Source organism: Gavialis gangeticus, unplaced genomic scaffold (genome assembly GCF_001723915.1).
Source record: "Gavialis gangeticus isolate Ggan-Ray unplaced genomic scaffold, GavGan_comp1, whole genome shotgun sequence".
Lineage (NCBI taxonomy): Eukaryota > Metazoa > Chordata > Crocodylia > Gavialidae > Gavialis > Gavialis gangeticus.
The window spans coordinates 64,804,776-64,816,333 of NW_017729030.1; the positions used below are offsets into that span (position 1 = coordinate 64,804,776).

The window sequence follows — 11,558 nt, forward strand, 5'->3', positions numbered from 1 at the left end:
ATATCAGGAGGCGCTACTTCACGGTCAGGGCGGCTAGGATCTGGAACCAACTTCCAAGAGAAGTGGTGCTGGCTCCTACCCTGGGGGTCTTTAAGAGAAGGCTAGATGTACACCTTGCTGGGGTCATTTGACCCCAGCATTCTTTCCTGCCCATGGCAGGGGGTCGGACTAGATGATCTACTCAGGTCCCTTCCAACCCTAGAAACTATAAAACTATGAAAATGCGGCCCACCAGGCCATTCTATCTGGCCTGCAGGGCCCCTAAAAAACTTAGAAAATTAATATTTGTCTGCCCCTGGCTGCCTGTTATGCAGTCCTCAATGGCTTGCCAAAACTCAGTTAGTGGCCCTCCGCCAAAAATAATTGCCCACCTCTGACATAGCTACACTTGGATCATTCCTGACCAGTGGCTGTCCAGCCTCTTCTTGACCTCCAGTGACAGCGAGTCCACAGCTTCCCTAGGCAGGCTGTTCTACTACCTTGCTGTTCTAACAGCAAAGAAGTTTTTCTGGATATCCAATCTAACTATAATGACTACACCACTGCTGACTATTTTTGGCCTAGTTTGTTGTGTTTTTTTAAATATTGCAATAGATAGCAAATGAGTACGCATCCTAGCAGTTATATTTGTTTTCGCTTTGATCTAAAACTGAATGATACAGCACTAGCCCCCTAGCATATATGTAAAGCTTCAAGTTTCTCCTCAACTGGAAAAAATTAGTTATGTTACATGTGAGGCTGTGCAACACCACCTGTACATCCCTTTTCAAAATCCTAGATCCTCCCATGCCACCCACAATGGTCCTGAAATGATGCAAGGCAGGGATTTCTTAGGGTAGAATTTTTATTGCACCAAATGCCTAGTTTTGAATGCAAGGCATTCTTCAGGTCTCAGACCTGTAGAAGAATGTCTTGCATTTGAAAGCTTGTCTAACTCTATCCAACTATATAGTTGGTCCAATAAAAGATCCCACCCCAAATTTTAATGAACTATGAGCTGTGGGTAACAATACTGAGCAAGTAATGCACTGTGGGTAATGTAATTGTTTTTCTTAGGGCCCTTCCACATTTTCAAATTAAAGCTGGATAGAAACCAGCAATAAAGTTATTACACATTTTCAAGCACTAACTTTGTAGCTAGGTGGCTCTTTTTATAGCTGGGTGGACTTTGTTATGGTGTGATAATTACTTTGCAGGTGTGGCCAGTCTTCATTTATTGCATAATTAACCAGTTAATTGCATAACAAATGCAACATGCAGCAAAAGCCTTAGTAATCTGAAGCAGCTGGTATCTGCAGAAAGCAAAATTTCTTGTGGCAAGCAACTGATGCTGGAGAAGCCTGCCCACCAGTTGTAGGTGGGGGACATTCTACATATTTTTTGAGGTTGTGTGTTTGGAGATAGAGTCTCAGAGGCACTCTTGACTTGCAGTGGAAATTCTGAGAGCGGTTACCCTATCAACAGTAACAGGAGTCCAGACCTGTTGAGGTTTAAACTACTACTGGTGAACAGTCTGGCTTTCAGTGAAATGTAAGATTCCTGAGTGCTAGAATTGCTTCTAAACATTGAACTCTATATCCCACAATATTTAGGTATCCCTGAAAAATTTACACAGGGTTCTTCTACAAGTGTTGATTTAAATCAACCAGAAACTATTGGGTTAAATGCTGGAATTATTTCATGAAATTAGGTGGATTGAGTTATGCAGGAGGTAAGACTTGATTAGCATAACGATTTCTTCTGGTCTTTGCATCAGAAATTGGTATTTCCAACTCTCTCTCTTTCTTTTGCTCTCCTTTTTCCCACGTAGTACAGAAAAGAGGGTTCAGTAGTAGCCTTAGAAAGGAATACTGTACGTTTTATCCAGCCCTCAGGAAGGATAGGTGGCTCTTGCTAGCATGAATTGCACTAATTTGAGAAAGGATGCTGTACATTGATGTAGTGTATCCTCTGGAGACTGAACAATTATTGCTTGAAAATTAGTAGCCATTATAACTTAGCAGTTGCCCTTCTGATCCAAACATAATTAAGGCAGTGGTTCTCAACCATTTTAGATGCCAAACATCCCTTGATAGGTGAGGCACCTCTCTTAGTTTTCCCCTCATTTCTTGACTACAGGAAAATAATGGAACAATTCTTCTGCTGCAAAGAACTCAACAGGTTCACAACAGATCAGAAGGTTTTTCACACTGTAGGTTCCTATCTGAAATCTCTCTGTTTAATTTTAGAATCATGTTTGCACACCTAACAGTGTTAACAATTGAACAGCACCCAATGACACCCTTGAAAGGATCTCAAGGCATCTGAGGGTGTTGCAGTACCCTGGTTGAGAATCACAGGATTAAGCTATTAGCAAAAGGCCTAGACTAGAACATTAAGCCATAAATGCTCACATGGGAAGCTGCCATTTGGTTTCTGATATAAAATACAATGTGTCTGAATGTGGGACCATAGACTTTACATTGATAATGTGTTTTAACCACTTTAAATGTATGACAATTTTGCAAATCACCATGCATGCATTTAGATGCGAACATACATTTTCCTGAGTTCTTGGCTAAAAAGACCGGGATTACCTTTTGGCTGGAATTAGAACCTTGGTATGTCAGCATCAAAAAAAGGGGTTCATAACTTGGGTTAAAACAGCAGCTAAAACAAGGAAAGTTGAGTTTTGAGTAAGCAGCTCATGCTCAAGTCTATTGCTAACACAAGTCAAAACCCAAATTACCTCATCTTTGCTGCAAATTTATTCCCAGTTAACTAATACAGATGAACCAATCTGAGTTAAAACAGTTTTGTTCTTTTTTGCGTTATAAACATACATACATTGCAGCCAACATGGGACTGAAGTGTTGTCATTTGCCATGATGATCCAAGGCACATGATGGGTGGGCTCCTGCACTTCAAGCAGACTGTCTTTAGTGGTGCTACCTTAGAGGTAGATAGTCATTTCTATTAATAATAACTACCATAACTCTGTTGAGTATTACCTAAATAAGGCCATTAGCAGTATGATGGACACAGACATTTGTCATACTGCTTATGCCTCTGTAGATAGTAGGTACTCCTCCTCCCTGACAGAAGCAGGGCTTATCTTGGCCTGGGTCCTAAATTGCTGATATGAGACCTTTCTTCTGTATCCAGTTCCCTGGATCCCACTCCAGAGTCTGGCTACTTTACTGATACATCTTCATGTGCTTGGAGAATTATGAAGCCTTCCTTTACTGACTGGATGTTGCATAAGACTTTACACAGTGACCAATAATGAACCAACATGTTTATTACAATACAGCTTATACTGTAAATATATTGGTAATTAGTGAAATAAATAATTCATGAAATAATTAATTAAATCATTTCCTGTAACATGCCTTGCTCTCTGATCCTGTTTGTCCTGTTTCTAACCTCCCCAACCCCGTCTCAGGATTTGTAGGCACCCTGCTCCTGGTGCATCCTCACACCTCTGCTTTTCCTGCCCTGCTCCACTTTCTCTCCCCTAGGCATCTATGATGAAGCTCCCTGTGCAGGCAGATGAACTTGGGGCTCTCAGAGTCTGGTTGGGGAAGCTGTGGCAGGGATAGTTCTGTCTGCTCTGTGACCTGAGTTTCCTTGTGCCCTGGCTACAAAACCCTAGGACAGTTTATGTTGTCATAGTAAGGGAAGACCTCCTACAGTGGGGCCAGATTTGGCTAAAATTGGTGTAGGGGATGGGCAGCTTCACCTGCCATATCTCAAGGTACTTTAGTTTTGAACTTTGTGGTTTAGTTGAACTGGGTGTATCTACATGTGCATTAATGTACTTTTCCTAATACACATTAAATTTAGTACCTCCAATGTGAGGCACTAAATTAATGAGCATAAGGCTGCCTTAACACACAGTAGGACAAGAACATGTTTTTTAGGTGACAATGAGCAGTAACCTATTTTACTGCATGTTAGCCTAATAGCATGGTTTTTTTGTGCACCACTTCAATGTGCAGTAAAATAGGCTACTGCAGTGCCCACTGGTTCTTTAAATCTGACACAAAGTCTTGGAAGGGATAATGGAGAAGGTGAAGGGATTTCCCTTGTGGGAGGTTGAGGTGGGGGGGCGGTGAAGTAGGATACAGGGGCTTTTCTCTGTATGTAAATGAAAGTTGGGAGGCGGTGTTGGGATTGGCGACAGGGTTTTCTTTTGCAGAGGTTCATGTGGGAAAGCAGTAGGTTGGGGGATGCGGGGAGTTAGAGTTCTTGTGTTTTGGGGTGTTGCTTGGGGAATGTTGTCAGTAGGTTGCTTGTTTGTGGTGAGTCACTCTGAGCCTTTGGGGAAAGGATGGGTTATGAAACTAGCAAATGCAGACCATACTGTCTTAACTCGATGCACACTAGTCATCTAAAGATGTTGTGAAGGCAGAGGGGCAATTTTAGGACTGGCACCTTGGCCCAATATGGGAAACACCAAGTGTCACATCTCCTTTACTCTCTTAGAGGGAATGTCTATGGATAAGTGGCCTGCACTTGGTGACTGCTCCTTTTTTGGTAACAAGAGCCCACTGCTCTCTCTAGCCCATGCCAGATCTGGAAGCCATGGTGTGGCCCAGTGCCCACTTTGGATACCCTCAGGTTTCTCTGGGTCGTGGCTGCAGGCATTGCACTCAGATACGCAGCCATTTGAAGATGGCCTATGTCCATGCGAGTCCAGGATGGCCTGGCAACAAAGCAAGGCTGGTTTGGGGGGTGGGGGGGGAGAAGGACAGGTGATCTCCTGGATTGGACCCACTGCGAGGTTCGGACAGGCAGACAAACTTCCAGAAGCCAGACATCACTCCCAGATGATGTCATTCTTGCCTGACACCATTTTCCAACTTGTCTGACGTCACTACGCTCCCCAACAAAGCCTTGCCTCTCTTGTACCTTTAAATGTGGTGTTCCGCGTGACTACGCTAAAGCCGATCTTAGCCGACAGGCTCCTGTTGGGGCTGGGTGTCACTGGCCCTTTAAGGATAGTGGACTGCAGCTCGAGCCCTTTAAAACGGCGTTGCCCCGCCTCCACGCAGCATCATCGCAGCTTGAGTCACGTGACGGAGGATAGAAGTGCCGCGCCCCCCCTTCTCCCCCGCCCAACTTCCGAGTACTTGGCCCTGAGACCGGAAGTGGAGGGTGTGGCGTACTTCTGGGGGGCTGGTGTCTGGCTGCCTTCTTCCTTCCGGCCTGGGCGGTTCGTGGGGACAGGACCGGGTGGCGGCGCCATGGCCGGCATCAAAGGTGCGGCGGCGGCGCGGCTCGGGGTCCTGTTGGGTAGCCTTCCTTCCCCTCCTGGGGGCTATGGGGGCCCCGCGTCACGGACACAAACACTGGCGTTGGGGCGGAGCAGGGAGCGGGGCGCGGGTGTAACGCGCCCCGTTTCTCCGGGTAGACAGGAAGCAGGCCGGCTGGTGCTTCTACGCTTTGGGTGGGGCAACACCGCCTTGCCCGCCCCCTCCCCCCCATGTGTCTGCACATACACGGGGACGCCTATGCACATACCTTATTTCATTAGCCTGTAAACGTGTATGTCCTCCCTGACTTCAGTGTTTTTGCTGCACTTGTCCCTTACTGCTAAACATGAAAACTGTAGCAGAACAAGCAGCGTTTCTCCAGGAAGGCATTATTAACCACGCTGTGCAAAGGCGCATAATGTGGGCTTATAAAATCTGCTTCTCTTCCTGCTAAAGGAAAAAAAAATCTCAGGAGTTTGTTGATATCAAAAAGCAGATTAGATATCATTTCTGAGCTAGGTGTGCTGTTGAGCTTTCTAGGCAGCACTGTCAGTTGTATGGTCACGTTTCTGTCTTCCAATGCTGCATGGAGATGGGAGAAACTGAGTAGACAAGGTGTGCAGTGTGTGCCAAGTGTTGGCATGTGCAGTTATGCCAAGATCCACCACGGAACTTGTAGGCTTCAAGCTGCGGGTGGGTGTGCAGTTGACAAACCTGAGTTAGGTGCCTTGGAACAGCGGTGTGCAACATGTGGTATGCAGAGGGGGAATACCAACACCAGCCACTAGAAAAGGTAGGAGAGAGGAAGGGATCCCAAATCCCCATTTTTCTCCTGCGCTTTGTCACATAACTTAGGGCTGCAGCAGGTGCACATACATGCCTTAGGCCAGTGGTTTTCAGTCTTTCTACATCTGAGGCAGCCCTCCATAAACTCTTGAATTTGGCAGTGCTCCATTTCAAAACCTAACTTCATTTACATTTTTTTACTTCTGAAAATAAAGCAATTAATCTGTTGCAAAAAACTCAAGTCACGGCAGGTCAGAGGGCTTGTGGCGCTATGGCCACCTGTTTGAAATATCTGAATTTGTGTTGTGAATCATGTGTAGGTGTTTGCACATCTAAGGATGCTAATATTGCCAAACACCCTGAAAATGATTGTGTGGCACCCTGGTTTTGCTTTAAGTACTTCAGCTGTCTTTTTCTGGGTACAGGTTCATTCTTCTCTATCGAGATGTGGCTGGAGGAATAGGACCTGGTGATGATATCTGTCATTAAAGTAATAAACCATTGGTTATGGTGCTTTCTCAGGAAGTGAGAGACCTAAATTGTAGGTAGTTCTCATCCTAGGGGAGTTGGGGCATGGGTTTTAAGACTGGGCCTTAATTGTCAGGCTAGAGGGAAAGCTAGGTTTGGACAGCCTCTGCCTCTCTTGAAGCTGGGCCAGAGAGAAAATAATCAACATGGAGCCTGCATGTGTCCCATGGATCAAGGTATTCCCCTTGGTGGGAGACATTCTTTTAGGTTGTGGTGCCTTCAAAAAGTAATGTTGTGCACTTTATCAAAAGCATTTAATATAAAATGTGTATGTGTTCCTAGGAGCTGGAACCCAGGACTTTCAGAGACATCCCTTCAGCACTGGGGAAGCTTTTTGTCTGGCCTTGTGAATCCTTTCATCTTTGCTGTATGGTGGCACAGTTCTGGCAGAAAAAATGGAGGCTGCATATCCCAGTCTAGTCTTAGCTTGATGTTTAGGACACTCTTCTAGGCAAGGCAGGTCTGAAGCCCCTCAGACTGAGGAGGACCTAAAGCTCAGTTCTTTCTACTTATAAGCCAGTGCTGTAACAACTGGACTATTGCATCAAAGGCACCAGCTCTCTTCACCCCAGCTATAACTGTAGTTTTTGAGTGAAAGTGTCCATGTCTGCTGTGCTTTTGTGCTGAAGTGTATGCTTTCAAGCTGTTTTAAGTGTGGTCGGGGCACACAGTGAATTGGACCCTTCAAGAGTCTTGGGTAGTGCTCCACCTAATTTGTGAATCCCAGATAGGCTTACGCTACAGGTAATAACCAAATGCATGCACTTATAGCAAATATATGCACTTGATGCATGCACAATAGCAGAACTTGATTATGCTTAAGTTTTCTGGTGGAAACCAAGGTGCCTAAGTGATTAGACAGGTTTTCATGGATCATACTGCTCGACTTTGGTGCAGCTAAATGCTTTTTTTGAGACTGTCTCAGGTCTCTTTTGGGACCTGATCCAAAACCCCTTTGAAGTGAATGAGATTTTTTTTTTATTTTCATGGACTTCGGGTTCGTTTATTAAACTGAACATACATTTTTTAGTCCCTCAATCATGGATATATTTTTGTGACATTACACTGATCTATTTATGGCATATACTGCGTTACTTCATGTGGAAAATGTTGCCCATTCTGAATGTCATGTTAACATCAGAAGTCAAAGTTAAATTTTTCCTCAAAACAGGATTAAAAATTATTAAACCTATCTTGAGAGAGCTATTTCCTTCTAGTAGGGGTTTATCTTGTGCTGTATACAGTCTCAAGGTGGTTAGGATGTTTTCACTTGCATCATCTTTGTATTGGAAAATATTGCAAAACAAAAAAGCAGGGAACTTATTTTAAATTACAGTCAGAACTATCTGGTAATGTTGAATCTGGTATTTTTCCAGCTGAATGCGAATGTTCATGCAACCCTGTTTTTGTGTGGCATCATATAGTAAAAGTTTTTGTAGAGTTTTAATGCTAATGAGCATATCCTTAAATTACATAAATGTGAAACTAATGAGAAATAGAAAATGATGGCTCTATGGATATGAATTGCCTAGAGAGAATTCTTAGGCTGTCTTAGAATGAATACCATTTCATACAAAACATTCAGTGGGCACTGCTTTCAGAGGTCACATTCGGAGGATGACTACAATTGTGAAAGTAGTTTAGTTGGCTGCCTGTCGAGCTAACATCATTTTCCTTGATAAATGACTGAGCAATTTTAAGATGAAAATAACTTGGTTTAACCTTTCATCTTTGCTCTAGATTCATTTGTACTTTCCCAGCAATTCATAGGAGTAGTTCTCATTTCTGATTTAAACCAATTTTAATGGATGCTATTATTAGGCTTTTACCCTGTATGAATTTGGATATGTGGAGATGAAATAAAATGAGCTAAGGCATTTTGTTGCATATGACTGATACTTTTATTTGAATGCTAATTTTTAACAGCGGTTTGGGTGGGGGGTTAAATATTCCATGCAAAAAAAAAAATGTTTCAATACTTCTTAAAAAGAACCGGGAGTAGGGGCATTTTGTATGTCATGAATAACTGACCTCCTTGATTTTGTGTTTTCCTTACAGCTTTGATTAGTCTGTCCTTTGGAGGGGCAGTTGGACTAATGTTTCTGATGCTTGGATGTGCCCTTCCTCAGTATAGGTAATGTATATTTTTAATGCTCTTTATAATAACTGCATGCTCTTTGACTGCCAACTAATCTGTTCTCTAGTGTAGTAAGAATCTTATAGTGCGCATATATCTGTGTTTGTAGGTAGTTGTATGATCTTGGGTCAAAAATGCTAGGGAAAAGTAAAATTGTCATAAAAAATATTATAGAGACCTTTGCTACAGATAAATCATGAGGGATGATCACTTATCTTGTGGCTTCAAGACTTACAGTTACAAAATCCTGAAAGAAAATTGATACTTCTGACATTACTGACAAGTTTCAAAAAGTTTGGCAAGTTTTAGTAATGGAAGAATTGTCCTATCAAGTCAGTGTTCTGCATGAGAAAAATAAAAAAAGATGCTTATCTAGAAATTTGTTGGAAATTCTTGGAATTTGCTAATAAACAATCTCCTGCCTCCAAACTAGAAAATTTGAGAAATTTGTTTGAATATTGAAGAAAGTGCAAGTTCTGTGAGATGATAGTTTAGGTCAAATTCGCACTAAGTTTGAAATCTAAAAGCAGAGATGAATAGATCATGCCCTCTGTATTATGCAGAGTTCTTAGGAAAAAGAGCGGCTGCATTATCAAGCAGGCTACGTATAGAGATGAAGGAACACACCAACTTAACGTCCACCAAAACAAATTTGGTGACTGAAAGGAAAGGAAAAGAAAAGAACACAGGACTCCTCTGTAGACAATGACTTGGGTTAAGAGAACACCATTAATGGAAAATAGCTATCTGTCTTGATATCAGGGTGGATAAAAATCAATGATTTAAGAAAACCCCAACCCTTGGATTTTTTATTTAAATCAGATTTGATTTAATCATTTTTTGTTAATGTACTTTTAAAAAAACAAGTAAACCTATGTAAAGCTAGTTTTAATTTAAGAGATTTTAGAGCTCAAAGATATCATCATGGAATAGGGATTATAACTTCTAATGATATAATATTTGAGACAAAATATTCATGTAACTTTTTTAGAAAAGTTTTATAAATAGGTCACAATAGGCCATAGGCTATATTAGGGGCCCAATCTTAAGGGGTTCCTAGAGGCTCCTCTACAGATTAGTAAAGATTAAAGAAAACCACTCTACCCAATGGGACTTAGTGCTTAGTCTAGAAGATCCCATTAAGCATCTTCCTGATGCTTAGTTTCACTTCTCAAACTGTGAATTTGTGTCTCCAGAGATAACAACCTTGTTAATAGCAGTATATGGAGATGAGAGAGAACAGACCTGATTACCTACCCATAAATCCTCTTGTCTTTCTGCAAGTTTGGGTACACAGAGCCAAGACCTTACCTCTCTCTAAAAGTGCAAAGTTTCAAGAGGTTAAATGAATAGAGGATTGTTGGGGGTGGAGTAGATTTGGTCAAGGAGGAGGAGTTTGGAGATAAATGCAAGGAGAGGGGCAATAGAAACAAAAGAGAAACACTTTGAGCAGAATATTTCAGAAGTCTTGAGGGATAAGTTCCTGAGTATAGTCTCTCCATTGATTTGAGATCTAGTGAGAGAATGGTATGGTAGAAGGGAAAACCTATCATGGTAGCAGGCTTGCAAGGCCGTAAAAGAGACCCTGCCTGGGAATATTTTAATGACAGTTATATCAAGCAACAAGAATAAAATTTTTGTGGAAAACAATGATTAAATCCAGACTTCCTGACCACGTATTTAAATTGCGATTGAAATCAAACCCACCCTGCTTTATATATGTGCATTTTAGAGGATCTTCAAATGCTAAATTTGTTATTTGATAAGTCAAATTTAAAAAAAATATTATGGAGACACTGATCCTGTCATTATCTATCTGTATAAGTGCCTGCAGAGGACTGTTTTTGCTTCCCATTAATAACTTCTTTTAATGGGCAGCTCTTACATGCTGTAAAGCTTAGCTTTGTTACCAAAGCATGAAGCAATATGTTGTTTATGTTTTAATTTTTTTAATGATGCAGTGAGGTTTTCTGTATAACAGTAGAGGACTCCCTTTCTCATTATGTGCCTAAGCAGTTTGCTTTGACTACTAACAATAAAACATAGAAGTGCACTGATATATCAGTGCCATATTGGATCGGCACCGATAAAAGGAAAATTAACATTATTGGGTTTTTTTGGCCAGTGTAGCTGATAATGTCACTAATAAATATAATATACCTTCTGGCTGGGGCCCTTGGATGCTGCGTGCTTGTAGGCAGCCATAGCATGTACATGGTCAGGAGTGCAGCTGAGCAGTGTGGAGAGCAGCTCCCTGCAGCTAAGTCCATGGAGAGGAAGGGGCATTGGAGGTGCAGATTGAGGCCCTCACACTGAGGGAAGGACTTGGGGTAGAGACAGGGGGAGCTGGCCAGTCAGGGCAGTGAATGGGACCCTGGGGCTGGAGCAGGGAGCAGGACAGAGCTGTGGGCAGCTTGTCCAGAAAGGGTAGGCAGCTCCCCACTTTTGTGTGCACCTGCGAGGGAGGCATGGGGGGGTAGGTACCCCCCAAGATCTGTGTGCAGGGCAGAGGCGGGCTGCCTGCTGTGGGCTCAGGGTTCCCTGCCCTGCTGCATTTGCCCTGGGAACTGCGCGCTGGCTGTGCACCCCCCTCCCACCCGGCAGCAGTGGAGGCAATGAATTGTGCCTCTTGCTACTGGGTGGGCAGGGGACACGTGGCCAGCATGTGGTTTCTGGGGCAAAGGCAGTTGAGCAGAGTCTGAACCCACAGCAAGCAACCTGCCTCTGGCATTGCCCCACTCACCTGCGCTCCTAAAAGTGTTCCCGTGCTTAAAAATGGTGGTGGCGGTACTTGACTTAAGAGTTCATTTGACAAGCTTTAATTCAAGCCCCCCCGCCATGATTTTTAAGTGCAGGGCCGCTGATCCCCT

At 42.9% G+C, this 11,558-nt stretch overlaps 1 protein-coding gene across 2 annotated transcripts in view; it reads left to right on the forward strand.

The window, feature by feature from the left end:
• The first annotated feature begins 5,136 nt into the window (after positions 1-5,136).
• Positions 5,137-11,558, forward strand: part of LEPROTL1 (leptin receptor overlapping transcript-like 1) — a 15,795-nt gene continuing 9,373 nt past the window's right edge. The window contains exons 1-2 of one of the 2 annotated variants that reach the window (XM_019522299.1): positions 5,137-5,244; positions 8,610-8,685. In XM_019522299.1, coding sequence (XP_019377844.1) covers positions 5,229-5,244; positions 8,610-8,685 — 92 coding nt within the window. In that variant the 5' untranslated portion in view covers positions 5,137-5,228. Of the gene's footprint in view, positions 5,245-6,044; positions 6,728-8,609; positions 8,686-11,558 lie in introns of those variants that run through there. The other variant, XM_019522297.1, reaches the window with a different exon arrangement.